The sequence below is a fragment of the Diplotaxodon limnothrissa genome, linkage group LG22, assembly GCF_057381915.1.
Source record: "Diplotaxodon limnothrissa isolate DT_005_m linkage group LG22, D_limnothrissa_male_GT1.1, whole genome shotgun sequence".
In the NCBI taxonomy this organism is placed as follows: Eukaryota; Metazoa; Chordata; class Actinopteri; order Cichliformes; family Cichlidae; genus Diplotaxodon; species Diplotaxodon limnothrissa.
The window spans coordinates 2471370-2496971 of record NC_140616.1 but is presented as its reverse complement, the minus strand read 5'-3'; the positions used below and the strand labels follow the sequence as shown (position 1 = coordinate 2496971).

The 25602-nt window shown below is 43.1% G+C and overlaps 1 protein-coding gene across 1 annotated transcript in view; it reads left to right on the top strand.

Moving 5' to 3' along the window:
- Window positions 1-25602, top strand: part of col14a1b (collagen, type XIV, alpha 1b) — a 164220-nt gene that overhangs the window by 41319 nt on the left and 97299 nt on the right. The window contains exons 5-10 of the mRNA XM_085345751.1: window positions 17925-18083; window positions 18206-18325; window positions 20781-20945; window positions 21658-21819; window positions 22158-22327; window positions 23615-23741. Of these exons, the coding sequence (XP_085201877.1) occupies window positions 17925-18083; window positions 18206-18325; window positions 20781-20945; window positions 21658-21819; window positions 22158-22327; window positions 23615-23741 (903 nt within the window). The remainder of the gene's footprint in view (window positions 1-17924; window positions 18084-18205; window positions 18326-20780; window positions 20946-21657; window positions 21820-22157; window positions 22328-23614; window positions 23742-25602) is intronic.

The following is a 25602-nucleotide window of genomic DNA, read 5'->3' as shown; positions in this document are numbered from 1 at the left end:
TCAGAAGATGGCTCATGGATCAGACTTCCAGCATGACAGTGATCCAAAACACCGCCAAGGTAACAACAGAGTGGCTGAAGAAGCACATGGAGGTCGTGGAGTGGCCTCCTCAGTCTACAGACGGCAACCCTGCAGAAAACGTGTGAGGGAGCTGAAGCTTCGAGTTGCCAAGCAGCAACCAAGGAAGCTAAAGGTTTATTTAGAGTTTGTGTAGAGAGGAGTGGCCCAAACCCTCCTGTGGTCTGAGCAAACCTGGTGACCAACTACAAGAAACATTTCACCGCGCGTTCTACCAAGCACAAAGTCACATTTTGTTTTGAGATCAAATAATAATTTCAACTTTTATTAAATCAATGCTTTGGCTTCACGTTCTCTCCCCGCTGAAGTGAAACTACCATAAATATGGAGCTTTTTTCTCATAACAGTGATGCTTTATATATTTTAGCATTCATGAAATGTCTGAAGCGTTTCCTCTGTCGTGTCACTGCAGGGTGTGAAAGTGTTTTTGAATTTAAAGAGGGAGAAAGAAAAGAACAAACACACACCGACACACATTCACCATCTGTGTTATTTATACCTGGAACATATTGGATTTAACGTTTATTGTGACCAATCGAAGGACTTTTGTGCAGTTTTTACTTTCTCTCTTTTTCTTTTTTTACTTTGTAGTTGAAAAAAAAAAATTCAGCAAACGGAAGTGACACTTCCGGCTCGTTGGAAAAACAGCTGCAGTCGAAGCCACAGTGACTCAGTGCTGCCTGTCTCTCACACACTCTACTTCTCAGTTTTGCTCTTTCTGCTGCTGCCGAGTGTGTGCAGCTCGGCGTGTGTGTGTGTGTGTGTGTAAGCCCTGTGGGACTTCCTATGGTTTCAGTTTCTCTGTCTTGTGACGGTGCTCATTAAAGAGCTTCAGGTTTTCTTCCTCTTCGTCTCTCATCTTCTGTCTGATGCTGTCTGTGCTTCTCACATCTGCACACACAGACTGTCTTTTACAGCTTCTTGTGAATTCCGTCCCCGGTGGTGGCAGCGTACCCGTGAAGTTAATGTCAACAAGAAGTCGCAGCAGCCCTTTGGTGACAGGTGTGTTGTCACCTGTTCAACCTGCGCGCAGTGAGGAAAGTTCACTATCACCTTATGATGAGATTAGATCAACTTTAACACTATTCTGTCTTCAGGTAACACTGAAATCGAGCTTGTCTCCTTCTGCTGAGAAGGGAACTGAAGAGGAAATTAAACCGTGCCAACACTGTTTGATAAACAGTTTTTTCTTACTGTTCATATTCTTGTTTCTGAACACAGATAATAACGGTTCTAGACTTTTAGAGTTTCAGCGTTAATGAGGTGTTTGTAGATTTATGGGTTGTGTTTTTGGAGCTTTGCTCTTTTTGCCCCAGTTTGTGTGACTGCTCACTTCCGTCAGTGTCTGCAGTGGAGGTTGAACGTGTGGTGATAGCCCAACCCATAGAGCCACAATGCCCACAGTGACAGAGGAAATGGTACAAAACAAAACAGCTCTTCTTCTTCTTCCTTTGTTTGAATGTTTCATATTTGAACTAGAGATGGACCGATCCGATATTACGTATCGGTATCGGTCCGATACTGACCTAAATTACTGGATCGGATATCGGAGAGAAATAAAAAATGTAATCGATCCATTAAATATCAAACAAGCACCTCACAAAACTTGTGACACAGCGTAACTCAGCTCATAACCGTAGCACGTTGCAGCAGTGTGGTCACGTGATAGAGCGGCTGTGTATTTGTAGCCTCGCTACCAAACCAGCATTTCATCTCCGAGGAAGTTTTCCCAGAGAGAAGTAAAGCAAGTGTGTAAGTTCATCTCTGAATGTCTGTAAAGCATTCCAGCGTTAAGCTTAACAACCGATATATGGAGCGACTGCCCCTCTCTCTCTCTCTCTCCTGCTGCTACTTCAATCTTGAAACTGATCAATGATCAGCTGATCGTCTCTCTCCTTTGTTTTTGGCCCACTTTGCACCAGAAAGAGGAAACCAGCGGCTGAACAACAGCAGCACGTTTAAGCTTGATCAGCTGTTGTTAGAATGTATTTAATATTACTTTCTACACCAGGATCTTTTTCTACAGCTGACGGCTGTAACTGTGCAGGGGCGGACCTAGCAAAGTTTAGCCAGGGGGGCCGATAGGGCATGAACAGGGAAAAGGGGGCACAAAGACATACTTTTCTTTCTTATTCTCATTTAAAATGTCGAGCTTTTAATAAATAATTATCTGACTCTTACACCCAAAGTTTTAATCTGATGTAAAATGTATAGAAGTCCATTACTGTATATAGTAACTGTTAAGTCTAATATACCCTAGTCAGCTATAGTACTTTTTCCTTTGGGAACCATCTGTGCAGTCTGCAGTTCTGTTGAAGAAAGATGTTGAATCTATTTAATTATTCTTGAAAAATAATTTATTTCTGTGCATTTTTTCACACTGCATCAAATTAAAGTTGATTACATCGATTAAGCATCATGAGGTGGGGGGTGGTTCCCTATTATTTTTTGCTGGGAGTTTGCAACCCTATTAGTTAGGTTGCTTAATATTTCTGCTAAGTTCTCTTTAAAATACCAGAATAGGGAGGATGGAGCAGGTTTAAGTTTATTAGATTGATCAGTTTTGCTGAACTATGAAATATTTTGGGTGCAGTGTGTTTTTTACATACAGGTATAACAGAATAGCTTTAGTGTTGTTGTTTATTTAAACTTGAGTATGAACTTATACAAAATGCAGCAAGATATTAAAAAAACAGTTTTATTGATTAAAAACACACTATATCGGATTCATATTGGTATCGGCCGATATCCAAATTTATGGTATCGGTATCGGACATAAAGATGTGGTATCGTGCCATCTCTAGTTTGAACCAGTGTTAATAATGTCATAACAGGAAGCTAAAATGAACAGAAGTTGAGTTAATCTAGTAAAAGTCCCGACAGCCTGCAGGTGCTGCGTCAGAGTGGTCACGAGCAGAGATTAAAGTGATGTTTCTGCAGCTCAGTTAGATGCTGAACTGCTGTGACTCAAACTTTATGTCTGCACCTGAATGCATCACAGGGATGAGAAGGAAAAACTGTGTAAGTGTGATGTTATTATTTTCATATTATATACAAGAGTCCATGAACCTGCCCAGCAGATTTAGTTGTTCTGGAAAGTTCCGGGTGCTTTAACCGCAGGTAATGAAGGAGAACTGGAAACCGTGGAAACCTTCATTTAGTCTTAAAGTCTTTAAGTCTAAAGATGTGCGACTCATTGTGTGTCTCTTTGTGCTTCAGTGCAACCTAAGCTCAGCTGTTATCACTGGAACTACAACAGAAGATTGTAATGTCTTTTTCAGACATCGTAACGAGAACATATCGTACGACGTCTGCAGGTTGTGTGTCTACACTCATCTAGTGTGTGATTCTGTAGAGAGGGCAGTGGGCAGCTGTGGGTTGTTTTTAAAGCCAGAGACACTGGAGCAGGTTGAATCCAGGGATATACAGTCACAGCTGGTGTCATGAGCTGAAGGCCGACTGACACACCTTATAAAGGCTCCAGTCTGGGATCTTCAGCTGCTATGCTGATTCCCAAAAAAAGTAATTATGTAGTAGTTAGGCACAATTTGGCTCAGTCAGCCCTGACAGGTGCAATTACCACAGCTCTGTGCTCGTGTGTGTGTGTGTGTGTGTGTGTGGGTGGGGTGGGGGGGTCTTGATTTGAAACAGTTCATTGATTTGTCCTGATTGACTTGCTGTCAGTTTTATCTTTTCTGAAAATGGGCTGCAGCCAAGTGCTGATTCATCTGCAGGGAGCCTTTAATGCTGCGCCGGTGGAAGCTGGAGTTGGATTCTTGGCTTTGGAAAAATGAAGATGTACGAGTAACCCTGAGATAATATTTCCTGTGCTAATCACAGTGTATCTGCTTGCCCTCCAGTTTGTGAGGATTTGTACTCTAGGTGGAAAACTCTACCAGAATGTGAACGTTTGCTCACTAATACGTCTGCTAATTAGCTTGAAACTGTCTCTTTTTTAATCTTTGCTGTGTTGCACTCATCACTCTGGTTCTTCCTTCCTGCAGTCAGTCGATCGAGACTGTCAAAGTGTGCTGGCAGGACAGGATGTGCGCTGTTCCATTTCCTGTGCATTTAACTGGAACCATGTTCTTTATCTGTGGGGGGTATTTTTGCCACTGTGCATCTTTTCCACAGCATTTGATATTTTATAACAAAACTTATTTAAATGAAACAAGTCTTAGAAATCCTGCTGCTCGTGTCAAATGCAACACACGTTTTCAGGGTTTCTGAAAGTTTTGATGATAATGATCGATTTCTCCAAAGACTTGTGGAAACTCTTTAGTCTGCCCTCCCAGAATCTCATTGCATCTCACCCTTTGATGTTTTTAATGACCTCTACAGCAGAAAACGAACGTTTTTATCTCAATATTACATTTCCTCTTTCATGACACCAGATCGTTTTTTCACCTCAGTTAACAGAAGTCACAGAAACAGACTTTTTAATGCATTTATGATGCAATTATCTGACAATGATGTGACTTGTGGAGTAGTTAACTCTGCTAACAGCTCACTGAAAAGCCTTTGCTTCAGTTTTAATGAGTGAAATTTTGGTATTTTATTAGTCTGTTAAATGAGCACCAAGCAGACGTTACCTACGTCTCCAAGGATGCAGCGTGCCAAACAAGCTAGCTAGCACCTACACCTACCTGTAGCTCCACCCTCTCATACAGGTAACGTCACTTTTGGCTGCAGAAAAACAACATCTATGCTCGGATATTATTTGAATGGTTTTGTGTCTTATGCCGCCCCCCTGCACCCGGGCCCTCCGTCACTAAAAGCTTAAATGTGGAAATCTCCTGTTTCAACAAGCATTAATGTAGTGTTAGAGTTTCACTTTATCAGACACATTAGTGCTATAATTGGTTAATTTTAATATGCTCCTCTAATTATATATATAATCCCTTTTCTCCCCTGTGGTACTGAAAGCAGTATTGAGTGTTTTCCTCAGTATCACAAGAAGAACAATGTTTTTCCAGCTTTGAGTGTTTCTACTGAGGCGGAGGAAAAGTTCATGTTTGGATGATTCCCAATCACAGCTCCTCTCCTCAGTGGTGAACCTGTTGTTGGGGCACCAGTCTCACATCTTCATGCATGAGAGACGTCTCGTTTTTATTGTAGGGCAAGGATTCATTTCTGTACTCCTGGCAAAGAATAAATACTGCTACTGGAGCTGATTCTTTACACTTTGTTTGGAGCCATCGTTTCTTTTATTTTGGGGTAAATGGTTCTCTGGACTTTCTGAACGTCTTCAGTGCTTTCACTCACTTCACTTCAGTTCTTGTACCTGAGCAGTTTCAGAGGGATTTTTATGTTTGCTAACGTTGATCTATGAATCACTCAAGAATAAAAAAGCACCTAGCTTACACAATGACCCTGCTCTGTGTAAATAATCATTTTAAAATTTGATCTTTAAGCACTTTGTTATTAACGTCTATTAAAAAAGGGGGTTGTTTAGTTGACTCTATAAAACCCACCACAGATAAGTCTGACTGGTATATAATAGTATTTCTGCACCACTAAGGTGATTCTCAAAGAGCTTCAGTATTAGTAAATCTCAATATGCTGTGTAGTGTATTCTTAAAAAAGTTAAGTGAGCTGGACACGTGAAGGACAAAAATAAACAACCCCTCAGCAGATGGACAGTATCTGAAAGTCGTATCTTTCTCCCAAACCTCATTCCAGCATGGCGGCGCGCACAGACGCAGCGGCCCGGAGCTCCTACACTTTTGCACTTTTGGTGGTACTGTGTATTATTTCACACAGTCTGGGGTTACTTCAATACAACAGAGATGATCTACTACAACTAAGCCGTGGAGATCTTCAACTAACATCCGAGTATCTCATCCCCCCGGAGATCGTTAAGCAACCCCCGGGGCTACCCGCAACAGCAAGCCGCAGGAGGAGACGTTGCGAGCGGAGGCAGAAGAGAGGCAAGCGGGGAGGCCTGTGGGCACGGCTAAAGACTAGTCCGTTTAAACCACCACTCCCGATCATATTCCTCTCCAACGCCCGTTCAATCCGTTACAAACTGGATGAAATACGACTGCAGATCGCCACTCGACGGACTTTTAATAACTGTTCGTGCATGATTTTCACTGAAACCTGGCTGGACAGCGCCATTCCCGATGCGGCTATCGATCTAGCAGGCCGCACCGCCTATCGAGCCGACAGGTCTGCGGACTCGGGTAAGAAGACTGGCGGGGGGCTGTGCATCTATATTAACAACCTTTGGTGCACGAACGTCACGGTAACGGAAAAACTGTGCAGTACAGAGGTAGAACTGTTGGTGTTAAAGTGCCGTCCATTCTATCTCCCTCGGGAATTTTCTGCCGTTTACATCTGCGCTGTTTACATTCCACCAGATGCTAATGCTAAGCTAGCGTTAGCACAATTGAGCAGCAGCATCAATAACAGCCTGGTAGCACACCCGGACAGTGTCTTTATTGCGGCTGGGGATTTTAACCACGCGGACCTGAAATCTGTACTTCACAATTTCCACCGTAATGTGAAGTGTGCTACCAGAGGAGATAGAACGTTGGACCAGGTGTACACCAACATGGCGAATGCGTACAGAGCCCAGGCTTATCCCCACCTGGGTCTGTCAGACCATCTCTCCCTTCTGCTACACCCAATATACACACAAAAGATCAAGAGCACTGGGATTACAACCAAAACCGTGAGAACATGGCCGCAGGATGCTATTCCGATGCTTCAGGACTGTTTCCACTGCACAGACTGGGATGTATTCAAGGTGCAGGACACTGACAATCGTGTCGCATTGGACAGTTACACCTCCACTGTCTTGGACTACATCTGTTTCTGTGTGGACAATGTAACAACTTGGAAATGATTCCGTGTGTTCCCTAATAATCCACCCTGGATGACACACGGAGTTCAACAACTTATTCGAACAAGGAACAACGCTTTCAAATCCGGGGACCAGGAGGCATACAGTGCTGCCAGGGCCAACCTGAGAAGAGGCATCAAGACTGCCAAGCAGCAGCACAGGAGGCGTATCGAGGCCAGGTTTGAGAACAACACAAACCCAAGGCAGGTCTGGGAGGGCATCAGGGCTATCACGGACTACAAAAGAAGAACACCATCACCCTCAGCCGACAGTTCTACTCTGGCTGAGGATCTAAATCTCTTTTATGCCCGTTTTGACAGGGAGAACACCGACCCTGTCCTGTCCCCTCTCCCCTCAACCGACCCTGCTCCGGTCCTGAGCACTCATGAGCTGAGGCGTGTGTTCCGGAGCATTAACACCAGGAAGGCGGCCGGGCCGGATGGAGTGCTGGGCCGGGTGCTAAAAGACTGTGCTGCGGACCTGGCGGACGTCTTCACCTCTATATATAACACCTCGTTGTCCTGTTCACTGGTACCATCCTGTTTCAAAGCAGCAACCATCGTTCCCATCCCAAAACAGTCAAATGTCACATGTCTGAACGATTTCAGACCTGTGGCACTCACCCCCATTCCCGCCAAATGCCTGGAGAGACTGGTCATTAAACACATCAGAGCTGCTTTTCCACCATCCCTGGACTCGCACCAGTTTGCATACAGGGAGAACCGGTCAACCGAGGATGCGATCGCCACAGTGCTGCACACATTACTGAAGCACTTGGAACACAGGAACACCTATGCACGGCTCCTCTTTGTAGACTACAGCTCGGCTTTTAATACCATCCGGCCATACAAACTCCGTCCCAAACTCCACCAACTGGGACTTAACTCCTCTCTGTGCAACTGGATTGTGGACTTCCTCACTAACCGTAGACAGAGTGTCAGAGTGGGTAAGAACACCTCTTCCACCCTTGTGGTCAACACCGGTGCCCCTCAGGGGTGTGTTCTGAGCCCTCTGCTATACACTCTCTTCACCCATGACTGTATTTCCTCCTGCGCGTCCAATCTCATTGTTAAGTTTGCAGATGACACTACAGTGCTCGGACTTATATCCAACAATGATGAGACAAACTATAGGACAGAGGTGCAACAACTAGAGTCATGGTGCCACGACAATAACTTGGTCTTAAACACCAAAAAGACCAAGGAGATCATTGTAGATTTCCGGAAGAGGGGCCATAACAACCATCTGCCTCTCTTCATTGGCAGTGAGGCGGTGGAGAGGGTGAGCAGTTTTAAATTCTTGGGGGTAACTGTGACCGAGGACCTGTCCTGGGGCAACCATATCACCTCAGTTGTACGGAAGGCCCAACAGCGCCTCTACTACCTGAGGAGACTGCGGAGCGCACACATTCCCAGATCTCTGATGTTGAACTTCTACAACTGTGCCATCAGCAGCGTTCTGACGTATGGATTTCTAGTGTGGTTCCCCAGCTGCACCAAGGCCGATCAGCAAGCACTCCAGCGGGTGGTGAAAGAAGCTGGCAGAATTATTGGAACAAGTCTGCCAGAGATCAGTAATATCTTCCCCACTCGCTGTCTGAGGAGGGTGCACAGTATCCTGCGGGACCAACATCACCCTGCGCGCCACCTTTTCCATCTGCTGCCCTCAGGGAGAAGGTACAGGTCTATACAGGCCAGAACATCCAGACTGGCCAACAGCCTGTATCCACAGGCTGTGAGGCTCCTGAACTCTCTGCCCCCCTCTCACGGACAATAACCATATCCAACTTCTTAATAACACTGAACTGGTCTGCATTGGTGCATCATATCTTTATTCTCTTCCCCCTCCTGCCCCCCCCCCCCCCTCTTTCTTAAATAGATAACTATCATATCTGATATCATATCTCACAGTACAATAATATTGAATGGGTTGCATTGTTGTATTTTGTCATGTTTCTCAGGTCTTTGTCTGAATTTCTACGAACATTATTGCTAAGGATTGTCTTATTGCATTGGAGTCACACTGGGTTAAATATGTACACTTGGGTTTTAAGGGGTATTTATTATTTTCTTCTTTTTTTTTGGGTTGTATGGAAGCCCCAAACGCAATTTCATTGTTCTTGACAATGACAATAAATACTAAATACTAGCTGGAGACGTTCCTTCCAGAGGCTCGGCAACGATAAAAAACAGATCATTCATTTGACACTTAATGAGATTTCTACATCACAAATAACTATCTGGCCTAATACTGCTGAATGTATCTGAACCTGTTTTAGATTTACAGCACTGCAGCTTGTTTCTGCACACTGTGCACATGACCGTGTTTCTCTACTTATTTGTGACCTTTGTTTTTCCAGCCGCTCTCTTTATGCTGAGCTCGCGTGTTCACCACTCCAGCAGGAGTGACCACTGCAGGAAAACCAGGAGCTGAGAAGCTTCATTTGTGCAAATTGGAGCTTAGTGCCTTGCTCAAGGTCTAATGAAAACAAATGAGTTACGTGAGTATCGGTGATCGACGACCGGGACCTCGCCTGTTGGTCAATTACATCTCGTTAAGCCTGGAGCATTCTGACCGTCACCATGTTGGTGTTATGAAAGCTGATGGCACATTAAAGGCTTGGATTTGATTAGTCATAAGTCAGATCTGATTAACACAACATGTTTATTCTCTTTTCTGACTCTAACAGTGACCAGAAATTATAAAAAAATAACTTCATGTCTTATGCTTTAAGACTAGTGACTATACCCATAAACTCACCAGGAAACTGTTCACTAAGCCTGTTTTCCTGTTGACTTCGGTGCCACTAGAAGTCGTGTTTGTAACTAATGGAGGTCCCCCTGCTGGTCATTAGGAGTAATGCAGGTTAAATATTCGCTTTGGCTTTTCTTTTGAGAGATAACTTATCTGTAATATTCCATAATTCAAAGATAATTATGTAAAGTGAAAAAGTCCTGGATATTTAAAGTGTGAATATTAATGAATAAATTTAAGTAGTTAACAATCACTCTGTGATTTTGTGACATTACTGGCTGCATGCTAACAACCTGCTCCGCTTTAATGTCCCCGACAGAAACTGGACGAGGCGGTTTTCCACAGTCTCGTTATTTCTCAGCGACTCTTTAACAATCTGCAGAGCACCTGGTCTTTTCTAAGTAAACAGTTTTTGTTACATAAGTAGGTAGATACTGCATCATTGTTTCCAGGTGACTATGATGATCCAGATGATGGGAAACAGGAAGGCACAGACGTTTTGTAAAAACCACGTTTACTGTTGTACTTGCTGAACTTTCCAGGCAGATGACCATGTGGAATCTGAACTCAGCTGAACGCTGAGTTTCTCTCACGAGCTTTTCCTCAGTGTGGAGTGATGAAATTGACTTTGCTCGGAAGTTAACGTTGACCTTTGACTTCCCGGCACGTAGGTTAGCTCTACTGTAGACAAACCCATCAGAGAAAGCGTTCAGGTGGGCTAGCTCACCTTTGACACAGCAGATATTGGCAACGCAGCTCTTCTGCTCTTGCCTCGGGCGTCTTGCTAAGTGCTGGACTTGCTTTGCTACTTCTCCACCTAAATAAGCTTCACACTGCTAAAGAATCACAGACATGCTGTATTTTAAAGCCAGAAATGTTGCACATGCGCTTCAGATAAGCTTCATCAAACAGTCGGTGGCTGTGGGCTCATGGACTCGGTGTGATAAGGAGTTTTGGGTGCTTCCTGAGACGGGCTGGATGTCTGGGCTTGGTTGCAGCATCCTGCTCTGTTGTCAGTGTGGCTGTCTGATTGAAACATGAGACTTTATTCTTTCAAATCTTCATGCAGTCTCTCTGCTGCAGCTCTGCTGATCGCTGTCTTGTCTAAATCCATGCGAGCAGTAGCCACACACACACTGTGTAAACATAATGGAAGGGAAACATGAACCGTGACTCATTCATTACACAGTGAATGTAACTGAACCTGTAACCTGACAGTTACGCTGCCTTGTTGTGGACATGGTATCAGGCTGAGCTTGGACCCAGCTCTGGGCCCTGCTTTCACTCATGAATATGTAATATCAGTAAAGAGAAACAGACTCATTATAATATTGTTTACACTGAGCTGACTCGGGTCATGTCCTCTGTTCACCGGTCTCGACACTTCCTGTCTCAGCTGTGCTGCAGACCTGCGATGCTTTGACTTCTCGACCTGGAACACTTAAAGGTCTTTTTATGATCTGGTTGAAGAAACCATCAATGAAGCTTTTTTTGTTTTTTGCTACTGTCTGTTTGCCGCTCTTCTTGCCCTCCTTCCCAAACGGCATCTGTACACTGCAGCACAGTGAGCTGCAGGACAGGTGACGCATGCTGTCTATTTATTTTTATTTAAATACCAAGAAAACCCAACAGTCTTTGTTAATGACTAAAACTCACTCTTCTCTCCTAATTCATGACAACTTTGTTCAGTGATTATATCAGGAAGTAAACAGCTACAGGGACACAGCTGGCTCACAGCTGGATTGTGACAGTGAAAGAAAATGATTCTTAATTACAGAATCAGTTTAAAACCGAATCTTTGCTGACTCATTACATATATTTAGAGACATGTTTGTAGTTTGTTTTGCAGTGGACGAGCAACCCAATTCCTTTTTTTAATAATGTATCATCATCATCACCATCATCATCAGGGATGAACTAATTCCTTGATGCAAACAGTCTCAGGGTAACATACAAAACTTGGTTATATGAGTAAAATCCCAGCAGATGAGCCAGTCTCAGTCTCAGTACCGGATCCCAGCATCTTATCCTCCTCTCGACTGTCAGTCAGCTACGCTCGTCTTCGGGCTGACGCTCGGCTCTGTTCTGAGGCAAAGCGTGAACAGCAGACAACATTTCAGTCTATAACAGTTACAATACTACCAAAACATATAAAACTGCAACTTTCTGTGTGGAAACAATCAAAGTTGTATCTCAGGATTATTAAAGATATAGAAAACTGATGCTCTGCACAGACTGTTCCTGTAAGGAGACTTCCTCATGTTTCTTCTGTTTGCTCTTTTTCATCCCGGTTGGTGTCACACTGGGTTGACCTTTGACCTTTGCTCTTTTCTCCTCCCTCCATTGTTGACTTTTGTTAGCTTTGTGCTTTTTCAACCAGTGTTTACTTTTGTTTCTTTGCCTTTAAACAAAGTTAAAACGAGCTTTAGTTTTACATTTCAAAATAAAAGTTCATTGTTTTACTAACATTTCTATATGACATCGATCTCAAACGTGGCTTTATTCACATTATTATTGCACTTTCTGCCATGTATATGAAAACACCAAATTATAGACACATCTTTAGAAAACGAAAGGTTTCTAATACCCTTTCCTTCATTTGTACTTAGTGGCTGCTCATGTGAGCCTGTGGCAGGTACCACTGTGTGGCAGGCAGAGGTCGGACTCAAACACAAAGGGATCAACTAAAAAAGACGAAACATGAAACTCTAAAACTACAAACTGGGAGCTATAAGCTACAAACAACTAATAATTAACAACCAGAACATTAAGAGGGAAACATGGCACAAAAGGAAGCACACAGCAAACAGGGACGACACAACCACGAGCAGAGAGTGAGGACTTGAACGAGGGGCAGCAGGTGAGAACACAGGAGGAACAAATCAACACATAAGGAGAAAGGGGAAGCAAAGCAATGCACTACTAAAATAAAACAGGAAACACAAAACAGAGACTGAGCGACAGAGACCACGACGAGCAGGACACGACCAAATAAACAAGTAACAAAGAACCAGAAATACACACGACGAAGCTCGAAAGCACATGGAAGCTAAACAAATATAGATCATAGAGGTAAACAGAATGGACAAAAACACCGTCACAGACACAGGATGGCCTCTAACGAAGTCATTAATGTTACAGTTTTGCAAAATACCCAAAAACAATGATATTCTTCATTTTTGCTGCTGTAGTAAAAACAGGTGTCAGTCCGCTTCAATGGAGCTGTGACGATAACGGTCTGTGTGCTTCCTTTGCAGTTTGTGCTGTGAAACCAAACAGTGTTTCCTTTGTGTGATAACAAATGTCAGTCGCTTGTGTTGTTACACTCATTGCTCAGTGTGTTGGCCCCGCCCTCTTTTCTCTCTGCGTGTCTCTTTACCTCCATTTTTTTGTTTGTATTCTCACATTATCCAGTTTGCTTTTATCCTGTTTGCTGCTTCTCGTGTGATTAGTGTGTGCACAGTAGTTATTAAGTGAAAATATAGATGTGCATTGCAATTACAGCATAATAAAACAGAGCAGTGCTGATGATTAGTGCTGGAGGAGAATCAGTGCAGCGCACTCACAGAGAATAAGAAATAAAAGAAAACAAATGCCAAGGGGGGCATTAGGAAATCAAGCAGAGAAAAACACAGCATTGGTATTCGCAGCAGACTCACTTGTGTACTTTCATCCTTTAATACGCGTCTGCCACTTTTTTTCCCAGTTCTTCTTCTTCTTCTTCTTTGTCTTTTGTCCTCTTTCTGCCATCTGTCCAGGCACTAGTCTGTTCCCAGACGTGCTATTAAAAGAGAGGTAGTTCTTTCACCTGCTGCCCCCAAGCACTGCTTTGCCCTTCTGTTTCATTTCCTGTGCTGACTAAGAAGAATCCGCCTCTTCCATCTTTAATTCTGTTCAAATCCTTCATCTTTAGACGATTCTGTGTTTAGTTCGGTCTTTTGCCAAATCAGGCAAACTAAAAATAACACCAAAATAGTTCATTCCAAACTAGAAAATATCTGTTTATTTACTTTGTGTTATAGAGTTAAAACAGCACTTTATAAAAACTGTAGTCTTCTCAGGTCAGCCCAAGACTGCTGAAGGTTCTTCATTTGTCAAACTGTTGTTGGCTGAATATTGAAAAAAGCTTCAGAGCTTTGGAGAAATAAACTCTTATTTGAATTTTGGTTGATTATTATTATTAAGTTTTTGTCCTTTTATTAGTGACTTGAACCGATCAGAAACAATTTGCTCTTTCACTTCAGTTCAACATGAATCAGAAACAATGGGAGACTTCAAAGAAACGAACAGGAAGCTGATGCAACCTGAGCCTCTGTCTCAAATCGTGTTAATGATGTCGCCGTCAGTGCTCACACATGCACCGCGTGCTTTCAGCACTTGACACACGTATTGGACAACAACAGCTGATGACTTTTGAAAAATGAAGAAGTTGGATGCTGCAGTGTGACCCTGAGGTTTGTCAGAGGCTGCGGTTCATGTCAGGAAGCTTTGTTTATTCAGGAAGAGATGGTGGTTTGGCTGCTTCACCACAGCAACTCTGCACACTGACTAATCTTTCTTTCCCAGTGCATTAAAATGTGTCGTGAACCGGTCCTTAGGCATGCCGGATGAATCGCTCGGTATCACGGTAAAACTTGTGGCCACAACACCAACATGAAGCGAGACCATGTGCATCACAGCAGCTTGTACAAAAGCGTTTGGTGCAGTAAAACTGGACCAAAGAGAGGATTCACTGTGTTCAGTTTCTGCTTCGTCCATCTGAAGTAAGTCTTTCCTCCAGCTGCTTTTATTTGTCTAAATCATGAGCAAAAACAAACAGGTCAAAAGTCTTTAAGCCTCCAAAATGATAGTTTGGACCAGAAGACTACAGCACATTGATACAGACAAAACTTTCAGATGTTTGTGTGGTGCAGACAGCAACCCAAAAACGACTTTCAGTTTCTGTCTCACCACACAAACCTGATGCCAGGCTCACAGCTCGTCTTTCCAGAGCCGCGGAGTAATTGTGTGTTTTATGTGTCACTGCTTTCATCTGAAGTCACGCTGAACAGCGGCTCCGAGACTCGGCTGGAAGACCGAGGAGGAGGCTTAAATTCCTACACTGTAGAGACTTGTAAGAAGTGATACCTTAGTTAGTTCCTGTCAGCGATGAATGAAATGACTGCTGAAGAATGCCCTTGCCCTCCTCCAAACACACTTAGCGATACACCTCTTGAGACATGTTATAACCCGAAAGAAATATTCTCCTTTACATCTGCAGGATAAGTAATTGGGTGCCACGGGCATCAGCGACACACGTTAGATCTCACGTATAGAGACGCAGCAGCACTGAGCCAACTATGTGTCAGATTTGTGCTCATGCTTGAAATCAATGCTCGTGTTTCTTCCTGGGAGTAAAATGGTTATTCTACTTAATCCACTGTTAGGGCGAAGCATCGAGGCTCTGTTTTTATAATCGGTATGCATCATGGCTGCGCTTTTGTATGTCAGTGTGTACTGATAAGCTTTATTTGTTCAAGGAAAACATGCTGGGCAAGTATGACCCTGTCTCTGGTCCCTGCTTGCTTCATTTGTTCCCACATTTTAAACCTTGGAGATCCTCCCCGAATGACCCTCCAGGGTTCCTGATGGGTTTTACGTCTGCTTGAATCCTGTTGCTAGTAGGAAGAAATTAAAAGCCACTCATCAGTGAATATCCTTGAGCCATTTGTAACTTTTTCTGCCAGTTGGTGCCGGGCAGGTAGCGCACGGTGGATTTATGGTGCTTGAACCTTTGAGTCTAAAACATTTAATAAATGCACCACAAAACTGAGCAAATATAAAGAGGCCATTCCACAGAGCTGCACAGATGGTGGTAATTACATGTGATGAAGCCACCGTGAGCGATCCCCGTCACAGTACACATTCAGAATGACACAGGGGGCATGTCAGTATTTTTAATTAAGCTTTTAACCGTAGAAGGGAGAGCCTCTGTGTCCCAGAGGCAAAGGATGCTTCTGCATTTAATCTTTTTGGATGACACTCTGTATTTCTCCTAATGCTAAAACATGGAAACACAAAATCAAAGTTTAACACAGCACCATATGGCCGTCTGTAGCCTGGTTTCAATTAAAGGGAAAACCTGAACCTCTGACCCTTACACTGATGTCACCTGGTGGCCTCTTATGATGTGAGGGCATGGTGCTTTCTCCACTTTGATGAAAGGCTCACTGCTAATTAATAGAAAGCTTCTTTGAGCAGAGGCACTTGTGTCCTGATGACAGCGGCCTCCTCTATCCAGAGCACACCGAGCTCGGTGAACAGCCTGATGAGACGAATGTGAATCGTATGCTTGGAGCGTCACAGTCACCTCATCTCAACCCAGCTGAAAACCTTTTTATGAGTTTTTCCACTGATGCTTTAGACACAGATCTCCAGCACTATCCTCAAAACATCAAATCATGGGAAATGCACTATAATGCACCTACACATTACACCTACGGGAGACCCGTGCCATGAAGCTCCTGGTGCACAGTGATTCAGCTGATATCAATGCCAGATGGTGTTTGGAGACTTTTAAACACCTTCCTCTGTTGCTTTAAATGATCTGCTTGTTTGTAGCTGCTGTTTTTCCTGAATTCTTCCAATTTGTAATAATTCCACTTACAGTTGATGGTGAAATATCTTGCTGTTAAACGTGTATGCAGAGATGTTAGCGGCTGCTAATAGCAAGCTAGTGTGGTGGGCGTGGTATTCATCGCCGTGGGGCAGACATTTGGATTCATCTGCTTGCTTCGTTTACGCTGCATTGACGGTTGGTTCAGGGGTGTGTTGGCATTAAGATGCAGGTGCAGTCACCTGTTCAGTTTACCTGGTATTGATCAGTGCTGGCCAGGGTGAGCTCGAGGCGACAGAGTTCTGTTGGCTATAGGTTGAGCAGTTTCTATCTGTACATGAGCACACGCCTGTTAAAACTGCAGTGCAGGGATATGGAAATAAAGAGGAGCTAACAGTCTCTGAAGTCCCTCACAGCCTTTCTTCTGTGCATCGTGTTTATTTTTTCTTACACTGGACAGTTATCATCTTCTTATAATATATTGTTGACTGTCCAATAAAATATAGAAACCTGCTGTAAGTGTATGAATGCATCATGTAAATAGTAGCTGCAGTTAATCTTACAGCAGCTGCTAACCCACAGTAACACTACTCATGAACTGTAACATGATGGGATGTCTTCATTCACATTTAGCATGGTATTTTTGTGAAGTGCAATGTCATCATTAAAAGAAGCACTTAAATTTCAAAAGTTATATACTCTGATTTTCTTTGAACATCAGCCACTGGATGGAAAACAAAGTTTTAAAGAAAAAGTGTGAAACAAACTTGGATCTTGATTCTGTCAGTGGAAGGGGACATCCTTATTACATCATCTCAGGCATAGAAGCCACACCCACCTGCTGTTCAAATGCTTTGTGACCGACAGCCAATCAGTAGAAAGTTGACTTTAAAGGAGCGGCTGCTGAAAGCAAACAGAGGATGAGGGGCTGCAGAGAGGTGATGAAGCTACACATGTTCCCACTGGGAAACTCCCCAGTATAGCGACCCTCTTCCAGTGGATCTGCTGGGAGTTTTAGGTGCCATATTCAACTCCGGTTTGAAGCAGTTTGGAGGCTTCTTGAATTCAAACCCAGCACCCTTAACGATTGCAGTATTTCCCATCGAGACCCAAACTCGGGTTTCCTCAGCTCCGTGTGAAAGATAATTGGTGGACAGAAATATGTCTGTTTCCTAATTTGCTTGGCCTTTGGCTCACTGTGTGCTGCACTGGCTTTTGTAAATGAACTGCTGTTTCCTCATTAGAGTCAGGTCTGTTTTATCACCCAGTAAACTGTTGAGACAAACAACAGAGGGGGCTGTTATTTTTCATCTGCTAAAACGAAGCGCCTCGCTCCTCTAGGGTTTAATTATACTGTGTTGAACTGAATTAGAATTAATGAAACACTTTGTAATACTTTGGGACAGAAGCTGCACATCAAACTGTCCTACTTTTACCAGTGCAGATTTATCACGTATGTGCTGTAGGCTGCCGTGGAAGTTTGGGATCCTGTTTATAGTCTCAGTCACATGTTAGGCAGAAGGCTAAATGTTTTTGTGGTCCACCATCATGGCGGGAAACCTTCCTCTGCTGATTTAGCTTTTCAAAGTTCAGAGTTTTCCTGTTTTCAAAGTCTTTTCTAAATTCCTGTTTTCTTCTTGTGATTTTAAGCTGAAGCGGGATTTATGTGTAAGACTCCAGCCATAGCCGACATCGTGATCCTGGTAGACGGTTCCTGGAGTATCGGGCGGATCAACTTCAGGCTGGTCAGGACCTTCCTGGAGAACCTGGTCAAGGCGTTTTCAGTGGAGATTGACAAGACTAGGATTGGTGAGAAGATTTCAGTCCCTTTGGAGGATGGAGTCTGAGCCAGACTGGAATCTGTTATTAAGTTACTGTTAAATATTACTACCTAATTGTAGTTTAAATTCCACTCTTACTTTTGCACGCAGGTCTGGCTCAGTACAGTGGAGACCCCAGGATCGAGTGGCATCTGAACGCTCACACCACTAAAGAGTCTGTAATCGATGCTGTGAAGAATCTGCCATATAAAGGAGGAAACACACTGACAGGTGCGAAACCCCAGCCTCCCACTGGTTATTATGGTCTGCTCTCCCCATCAGAGTGAACAGATAATGCTCAGAGGTGCACTTGGACCAAAGCCCGTCCTTTTGCCCGAGCTTATTAAACTGAGGGGAGCTCATTTTGGATTAGTCTTCAAGTGTTGGCGACCTTGCCGCATTCGGCTGATAAGAGCTGAGTGTGAATCAGAAGGTCGGCTAGCTTTCTAAAGTTTCAGCATCACTTTTAACGGACAGTAGAAGGAAATAAATAAAGACATTCACCAATATTCAGGACAAGATTGGTAAAGCAGGAATGCAGCACATGCTGTTATTTGAATAATAGTTATAAAATTAGTCTTTTTGTGTTTGTTACTTAAACCAGCAGGAGAAACATTTCATAGAAGTATGACTTCATCCTGGAATTCATCAGGATGTTCTTGGACTAAACAACCATCAACTCTACCAACAGGCACTTTCATTTGTTTCGTGTTGTTCTGGGAAGAGGGGAAACAGAAAATTAAAGAATCTAAAAACTGAATTATACAAAAATGAATCCACGTGGAAAGCATCACTAATGAAGCAGAGGGTCCCGGCTGTCCACAAGATTCAAGACGAAAGAATAATCAGCATTAAGCTGAGTTTCTAGTAGCTGTCCAAAAGCTGCCTGAGGTAAACTTTCAGTCCCAGAGCAGATCTTATTGGTTATATTAATGAAAGGCCAAGATTCGTGAACATCAGGCATATTAAAACATACGGTACTTTGTTATCGATACCTAAGCACGTGTACATCCACACAGGCTGACTCAGGGTTCAGCATCTCGCCCATGTGTTACTGCGCCACACTGACAGGAGGAGCCAGGATTGGATGGAGATGACCTGCTCGGGCTTAGTGAACATCACAAAACAGTCAATATCATTAAATGCAAACTGACTGGACTTGAGTGGGCGTCTTCCTCGTGCACAAACTTTAGTTATGGAGTTCTGAGCAAAGACTGATGCATTTCCATCACCATCCAGATGATGTGCAGTTACATTTCTAAATTATGAGTTTGACCCTAGAAATCTCTGGAAGGTTTCATGTGTGGCTGCCCTCCGGTCACGTTGTAAATACTATTGTTTTGCTCTTAAATTAAAAAACCAAAAAATTATGACAGCTTTGTTTTATCTGACAGAATATTCACAAATAGGAACATTCAGTCTCAGTTTGGGCCTAAAAATCTCCCCCACTCATCTGACACTTGTAGACTGAAATTGTAATATAGTCTTATGGAGGCGTCCTGATAGCTCACTGTGAAGCCTTCACTTTATCTGTTATTCTGATTGGAGAGTACAAACAGGATCGGAAAAGAAAAACCGTTTCACCCCAGGGATTTATCACAGACGTCCACCCTCCCCGACCCTCCTCGTGGTTTTGTTTTTGTTGATAGGGAATCATTGCAGGGTCTTTACCGTGAAGTATGGATCACCTTGAGACAGGCTGTTGTAATTTGACCCTCTTTAAATAAAATGTAATTGAACTTCTTGTGTTGCTAATGAAACTGATCTATCGCTCGAGGGAGCAGCAGTACTTTAACAGTCTGTTAGAAGTTGAAGAAGACGTCTGTAATGTCGTTAATGGACACAGCTGAACTCAGCTGCTCATTATGTTATCAAGCTCATTAGACAAAAACCTTGTTGAGCTAATAAGGCGCTCTATAACAATCATTTTCAAGTCTTTGATTGCAACTCTTGAGGCTACGTCTCGGCTCAGAGGCATTTATCTGTCCTCGCTACACCTCAGTGGGAAACTTTAAGTACACTCAAACTGTCAGCCAGGACGTAACTGTTGCTTTAAAAGTGCAGACGATAAACGGCTCGAATCTCCCGCACTTTATCCAACTCATGATAGATTTAATATGTATGCAGAAGTATGTTATAGTAAAAGTAAACCATGTTTTTATGGTTTTCCTACATTTAATGTTTTTGACTCGTCAGCTTTGCTCCACGCAGCAGGAAAGCTGAATGAAAACAACATTTTCTTCATTGTTGTGACTAAAATGTTCATGTTTTCTATAGGAATCTGTGAAATTCAGCTATATATCACTAAGTGACATTTACAAGGTTTTTTTTTTTTTTTTTTTACTGGTTTGTGCCCAAATTTGGGACTTTGGGTCTTTTTTTATATTTCAACTAGCCAGTACTTTTGTTCCCAAATTACAGATCCTGGTTTAATAGTTTTTGAGATATTTATGTTTGAATATTGCTTCAGATTTCAATGTGTGAAAAAAATATCTGGTTTTCAAAAAAATATTTGATAAATGAAGCAAAATTTCCACAGCACTCAGTATCTAAGTCCAGACTTTAGAGTATTTAAACAAATCGTAGATGGCCGAGGCTGCGATGATTCCAGATCAAATGGCTCCTCTTCTTATTTTTATTTCAGCATCTTCATGTTTTCGCTTTGTCTTTGTTTGAATCCGACCAGGTCTGGCTCTGACCTTCGTCCTGGAGAACAGCTTCAAACCCGAGTCAGGCTCCAGACCCGGTGTTCCCAAGATAGGAATCCTCATCACGGATGGGAAGTCCCAGGATGATGTCATACCCCCAGCGCAGAGCCTGAAGGATGCTGGGATAGAACTGTTTGCCATTGGTATGACAGCACTAAATGCTCCACACACCATGGGCTCGGCTGTTGCTCTGCTACACGTGCAGCTGGTTGATGGCAAACATAGAGCACAATGATACATCTGTCTGTATGTGTTGAAATGGTGCAGCTCCTTTGGTTCACTGAGCTCTCCTTCATATAAACCAGCTGATGTCTTTAAAGATTCACAGTTTTTCCTTTGGAGTTTTCTAGGCTGAACTCTGTTTTCTTCTTCAGCACAGTCACAGCTTAATTTCAACATTTCCGCCGTTCTGTGTTTGTGCTGAAATAGCAGGTTATTAATTAACTGACAAAAATTGAATAAAAGACCTTTAATGATATTTGCAGATATTCATGAGGCAAGAACAGCAGGCAGCATCTTAGATTCATGCTGATGCTTCTTGTCTTATAAATATTTTTAATGCATTTCATTTCGGACTACCCCTGATGCTATGCTACCTTTGGACTCAGTCTGTTGCTCTTGTCAGCCTTCAGCTTTAGCTTGTAGTTTCAGCAGGGGGAAAGTTTAGAGATGGAATAAGAAACCCTGTTGCAGAGAGTGCATGTCACAGCCTGGCGAATAGTTTTGCTGTTGTAGATGAAGTCCTGTGTATATATTCATGTTCTGGTTGCGTCATGGAAAACTTATTTCCAACACCTTTCATGTCACCGTTGCTGACAGTCAGATCACTCGGTTTTCTCTCTCCTCTCCCTCCAGGTGTGAAAAATGCTGATGAGAATGAGCTGAAGGCGATTGCCTCACCTCCAGAGGAAACTCACGTTTACAACGTGGCAGACTTCAGCGTGATGAGCGACATCGTGGAAGGTCTCACCAAGACCGTTTGCGACCGCGTGGAGCAGCTCGACAAGAAGATCAAAGGTCTGAAGAGCAGCAGGAATCAGCAGAGTCAGAGATGATACGGCGAAGATGCTGCTGTTTGCATCGGTGTTGCTTTGTTGATGCTGTTGGTTATAAAAATAACAAGACCACTTCCCCACCAAATATATTGCAGCCTTGTTATCTTTGTAATGAAATGCCCACAACGTTGTGCCGCATAAACACAGATGTGGCTTCAGATAGCAGCAGAGATGTTGCAGTTTATTACTTTCAGAGTCACTTTGCACACACAACAGGATCATTTCAGCTCTCGCAGGCTGGTCTGACCCGAGTTTCACACGTAATAGAAGAAAAATCTCTGCTTTCTTTATTATCTGCAGGGGGGGCGGAGCCTGCCCCGCCACCAGCCGTCGTGGCTGCACCTCGTGACCTCGTGACCTCGGAGATAACTGCTCGTAGTTTCCGGGTGACATGGACACACGCATCGGGTCAGGTGGAGAAATACCGAGTGGTGTACTACCCTGCCAGTGGGGGGCAGCCAGAAGAAAAGGTATTTTACTTGTTTTATTGTTGGTCCATTATTATTTTAATTATTTTCATTTATTTTTGGAGTTTTTCATGCCTGAAAGAAACACACTTTTTCTTGGCGATTAATGCAAATCATGCAATTTTCAAGAAACTACAAATAGTTCTCTTTATTTTTCACTTTTAATTTTCAGCTTCCATCATAGTTTTTCCACCACAGCGAACGGCCCTGCTTTTATTGTAATTGTGCAATAAAGTCTAAACTACTGTGTGATTGTTAGGCGGCTCATCTGGCTTTCTGGCTTCTTATAACTGACTGAAGGGAGCGCTTTTCTTTTGTCCCCTTAATTAGTGGAACTTTGGTCCTGATTCGCCTCCACAGAGCAAATAAAATACAAACTGTCTGTGATGTAGTGGCAGCATTTTAATTAAAGCTGCTCGGCTAATCCTTTTAAGGGTCACTTCCAGAAGTTAAGTAATTTCTCAGAGTGATCTGCACGATAAATGCCAACAATTATGCAGGATTTGCAGTAAGGGAATAATAAAAGCGAGCACTCTCGTATGCTGTGGTAAACTATATTCTGTTATTTTCATTATTAGCCATTAGCTGTGGAAGATGTGAAAAACTGGAGCACTGATGTGTCTTTTTAATCAGTGTGCCTAACTACAGACATCCACTGACTTATTCTGTGACGTAGGTGTTTTCCCATGTGCGGAAATGTCCGGATAATACATTCAAACTTTATTTCCATACCTATATCACCACGCAGACATGCAGTGCTGTAATTTTCCAAGTTTATATTTATGCTCCTGCAGTTCCTTCTTATTTTTATCCCATTTCTCTTTGATGTTTATTACAACTTGCAGCTGGAACGGCCCAGTTTCCCCACAAGGAAAACTGAGGTTTCATCAAAGCTAATCTGATCTAGTTACACTCAATTTAAATCTCTTTGGAGAGAGCTGAATGCCTGCAGCAACATGTGGTGCTTTTTTCAACCTTGTGATATGCACTCTCTTAATAAACAGAAGATTTTTTTCTGTATTTTAATGCTTTTTGACAAACAAAGTTCTGCTGTCTATTACAAAGACATGAAGAGCTCTAATTTAGAGCAAATTAAGATTATTTTAATCCCAGCTGTATCAGACAGTTATGTCCCTGAGAGCACAGCAGAAATGAATGAGCATCACAAGCAAACGTACTTGTTTAGTGTGTCTGACTGACTGGCTTATCTCATTCCAGCATTGTACACTTACTGCACTTGATAACACTGCTGTGATATCCAGGCTGTGACCCACTGGGATCTGTTTTTAGGTGGTCCAGGGGACACAGAACAGCGTGGAGCTGAGCTATCTGAACTCTCTGACAGAGTACCAGGTGGCTGTTTTTGCCGTCTATCGCAGCGCCGCAAGTGAAGCCCTGAGAGGAAGTGCTACTACATGTAAGTTTATATGTTTACGCATTCAAACAGATGGAAGCAGGAAACATGGTAGTAAGCACCATGCAGCATCTGATGGTCTGTAAGGCCCATTTTGAAGCCTCAATTGCAACAATATTGGCGTCTTCATTGAGACATGTTGAAGCTAACAGTGACTTCTCTGCTAATGCTAGCAAACCTGGTGCAGTCACCTTGCAGTCCTGTTGCCTTTGAGTTGGGGACCAGGTCTGCGACCAGTCATAGTCAGTTTTTTCATGCATTAGTTCAGTATTGAGTGGAAATGAATGCAGTATGTTTGTGAAATTACAAACCTGTTACTACCTACATACACAGAAAGCCACACTAACTCTTTATACAAAGTTTTGTCAGAACCTCACAGATTTGAAACAATCTGTGGTTAGCACTGTTGCCTCACAGCACGAAGGTCCTGAGTTCAATTCCACCATCAGGCCGGGTCTTTCTGTGTGGAGTTTGCATGTTCTCCCCGTGTTTGCGTGGGTTCTCTCCGGGTACTCCGGCTTCCTCCCACTGTCCAACGACATGCAGCTTGTGGGGATAGGTTAATTGGATAATCCAAATTGCCATTAGGTGTGAATGTGAGTGTGAATGATTGTCTGTCCCTGTGTGTTGGCCCTGCGACAGACTGGCGACCTGTCCAGGGTGTACCCCGCCTCTCGCCCTATGACAGCTGGGATAGGCTCCAGCGCCCCCCGCGACCCTGAGAAGGATAAGCGGAAGAGAATGGATGGATTCAGAATTTCGTCTACAAACAGTTACACAGTTTAGTGATGCAGGGACTAGGCAGCCGTACTTTTATGAAGATGTGTAAGCAGAATGCAGCCAGTTGGCAATCAGCTGAGTCGAGTCTTGAGTTGCAACGTGACATCTTGTGGCGAAGTTGCGCTCATAGCTCATCGTTACAGACTGAGACTGACTGTAATGTGTCAGCAGTTTATTTGCATCTATGATCGAGATGTGATTACCTGCAAAAACCGGTGAATGTGTCTGAGAGCGACTGCAGTTCCTTTGAGTCAGATGGGTTCCCTCCCACTAAGAGGCCTGAGCCATCGCCAGTGGTTGAGGGTGTTTCACATTCAGGTGAACGTTTGGTGACCGTGACTACTTCAAATTGTTCAAAGAGCTCCAAAAGGCATCGCCAGCACAAACACAGGTCAGGGACGAGATGAATTCATTAATACATTTTTAATGAATGAATGAATTTTTCATATTTCTGTTGTAACTTGGCTTGATAGCGATTGATTCACTTTTGGATTGAGTCTCAAGCGGCCGTTTGAAGAACTGTGAAAACCACACGATGAAGATTTACCTACATGTTGCAGAGGCAAATGAACAATGTCCATTTGAGCCTCATTTAAGAATTAAGTCCCAAATGAGGGATCTGAACTCTTCATTTTTCCCAGCATGCACCTCTTCTATTATTCACTATCGCTCTCAGTCTTAAACCTCCAAGACAGTCTTCCCCTGGGATCTTTCATTGTGCTGTTAATTCTCTGCATCAAACCATTTCTGCTTCTGTGCAGTAGAAATGTGTTCTTGCTCACACTGAAGAGAAAGACTCAGTGTTAACCTGCAGAGCTTTTAATCATTTATTTATTGCTTTAATTTTGCTTTGAAGAAACTGACAGGACCGAGATGAACAACACACCTTTGGTCTTTTCACTCAATTCCAATGAAGCCAATTTATGACTGTTGAGTTGCAGCATCCGTAATAGCAGTGATAGAGCAGCAGACATGTAAGATAAGATAAGATAAGATAGAACTTTATTAATCCCTCGGGTGGGTTCCTCTGGGAAATTCGACTTCCAAAAAAAGCACAGCAACGACCAAAGTTACAGTTACAGAA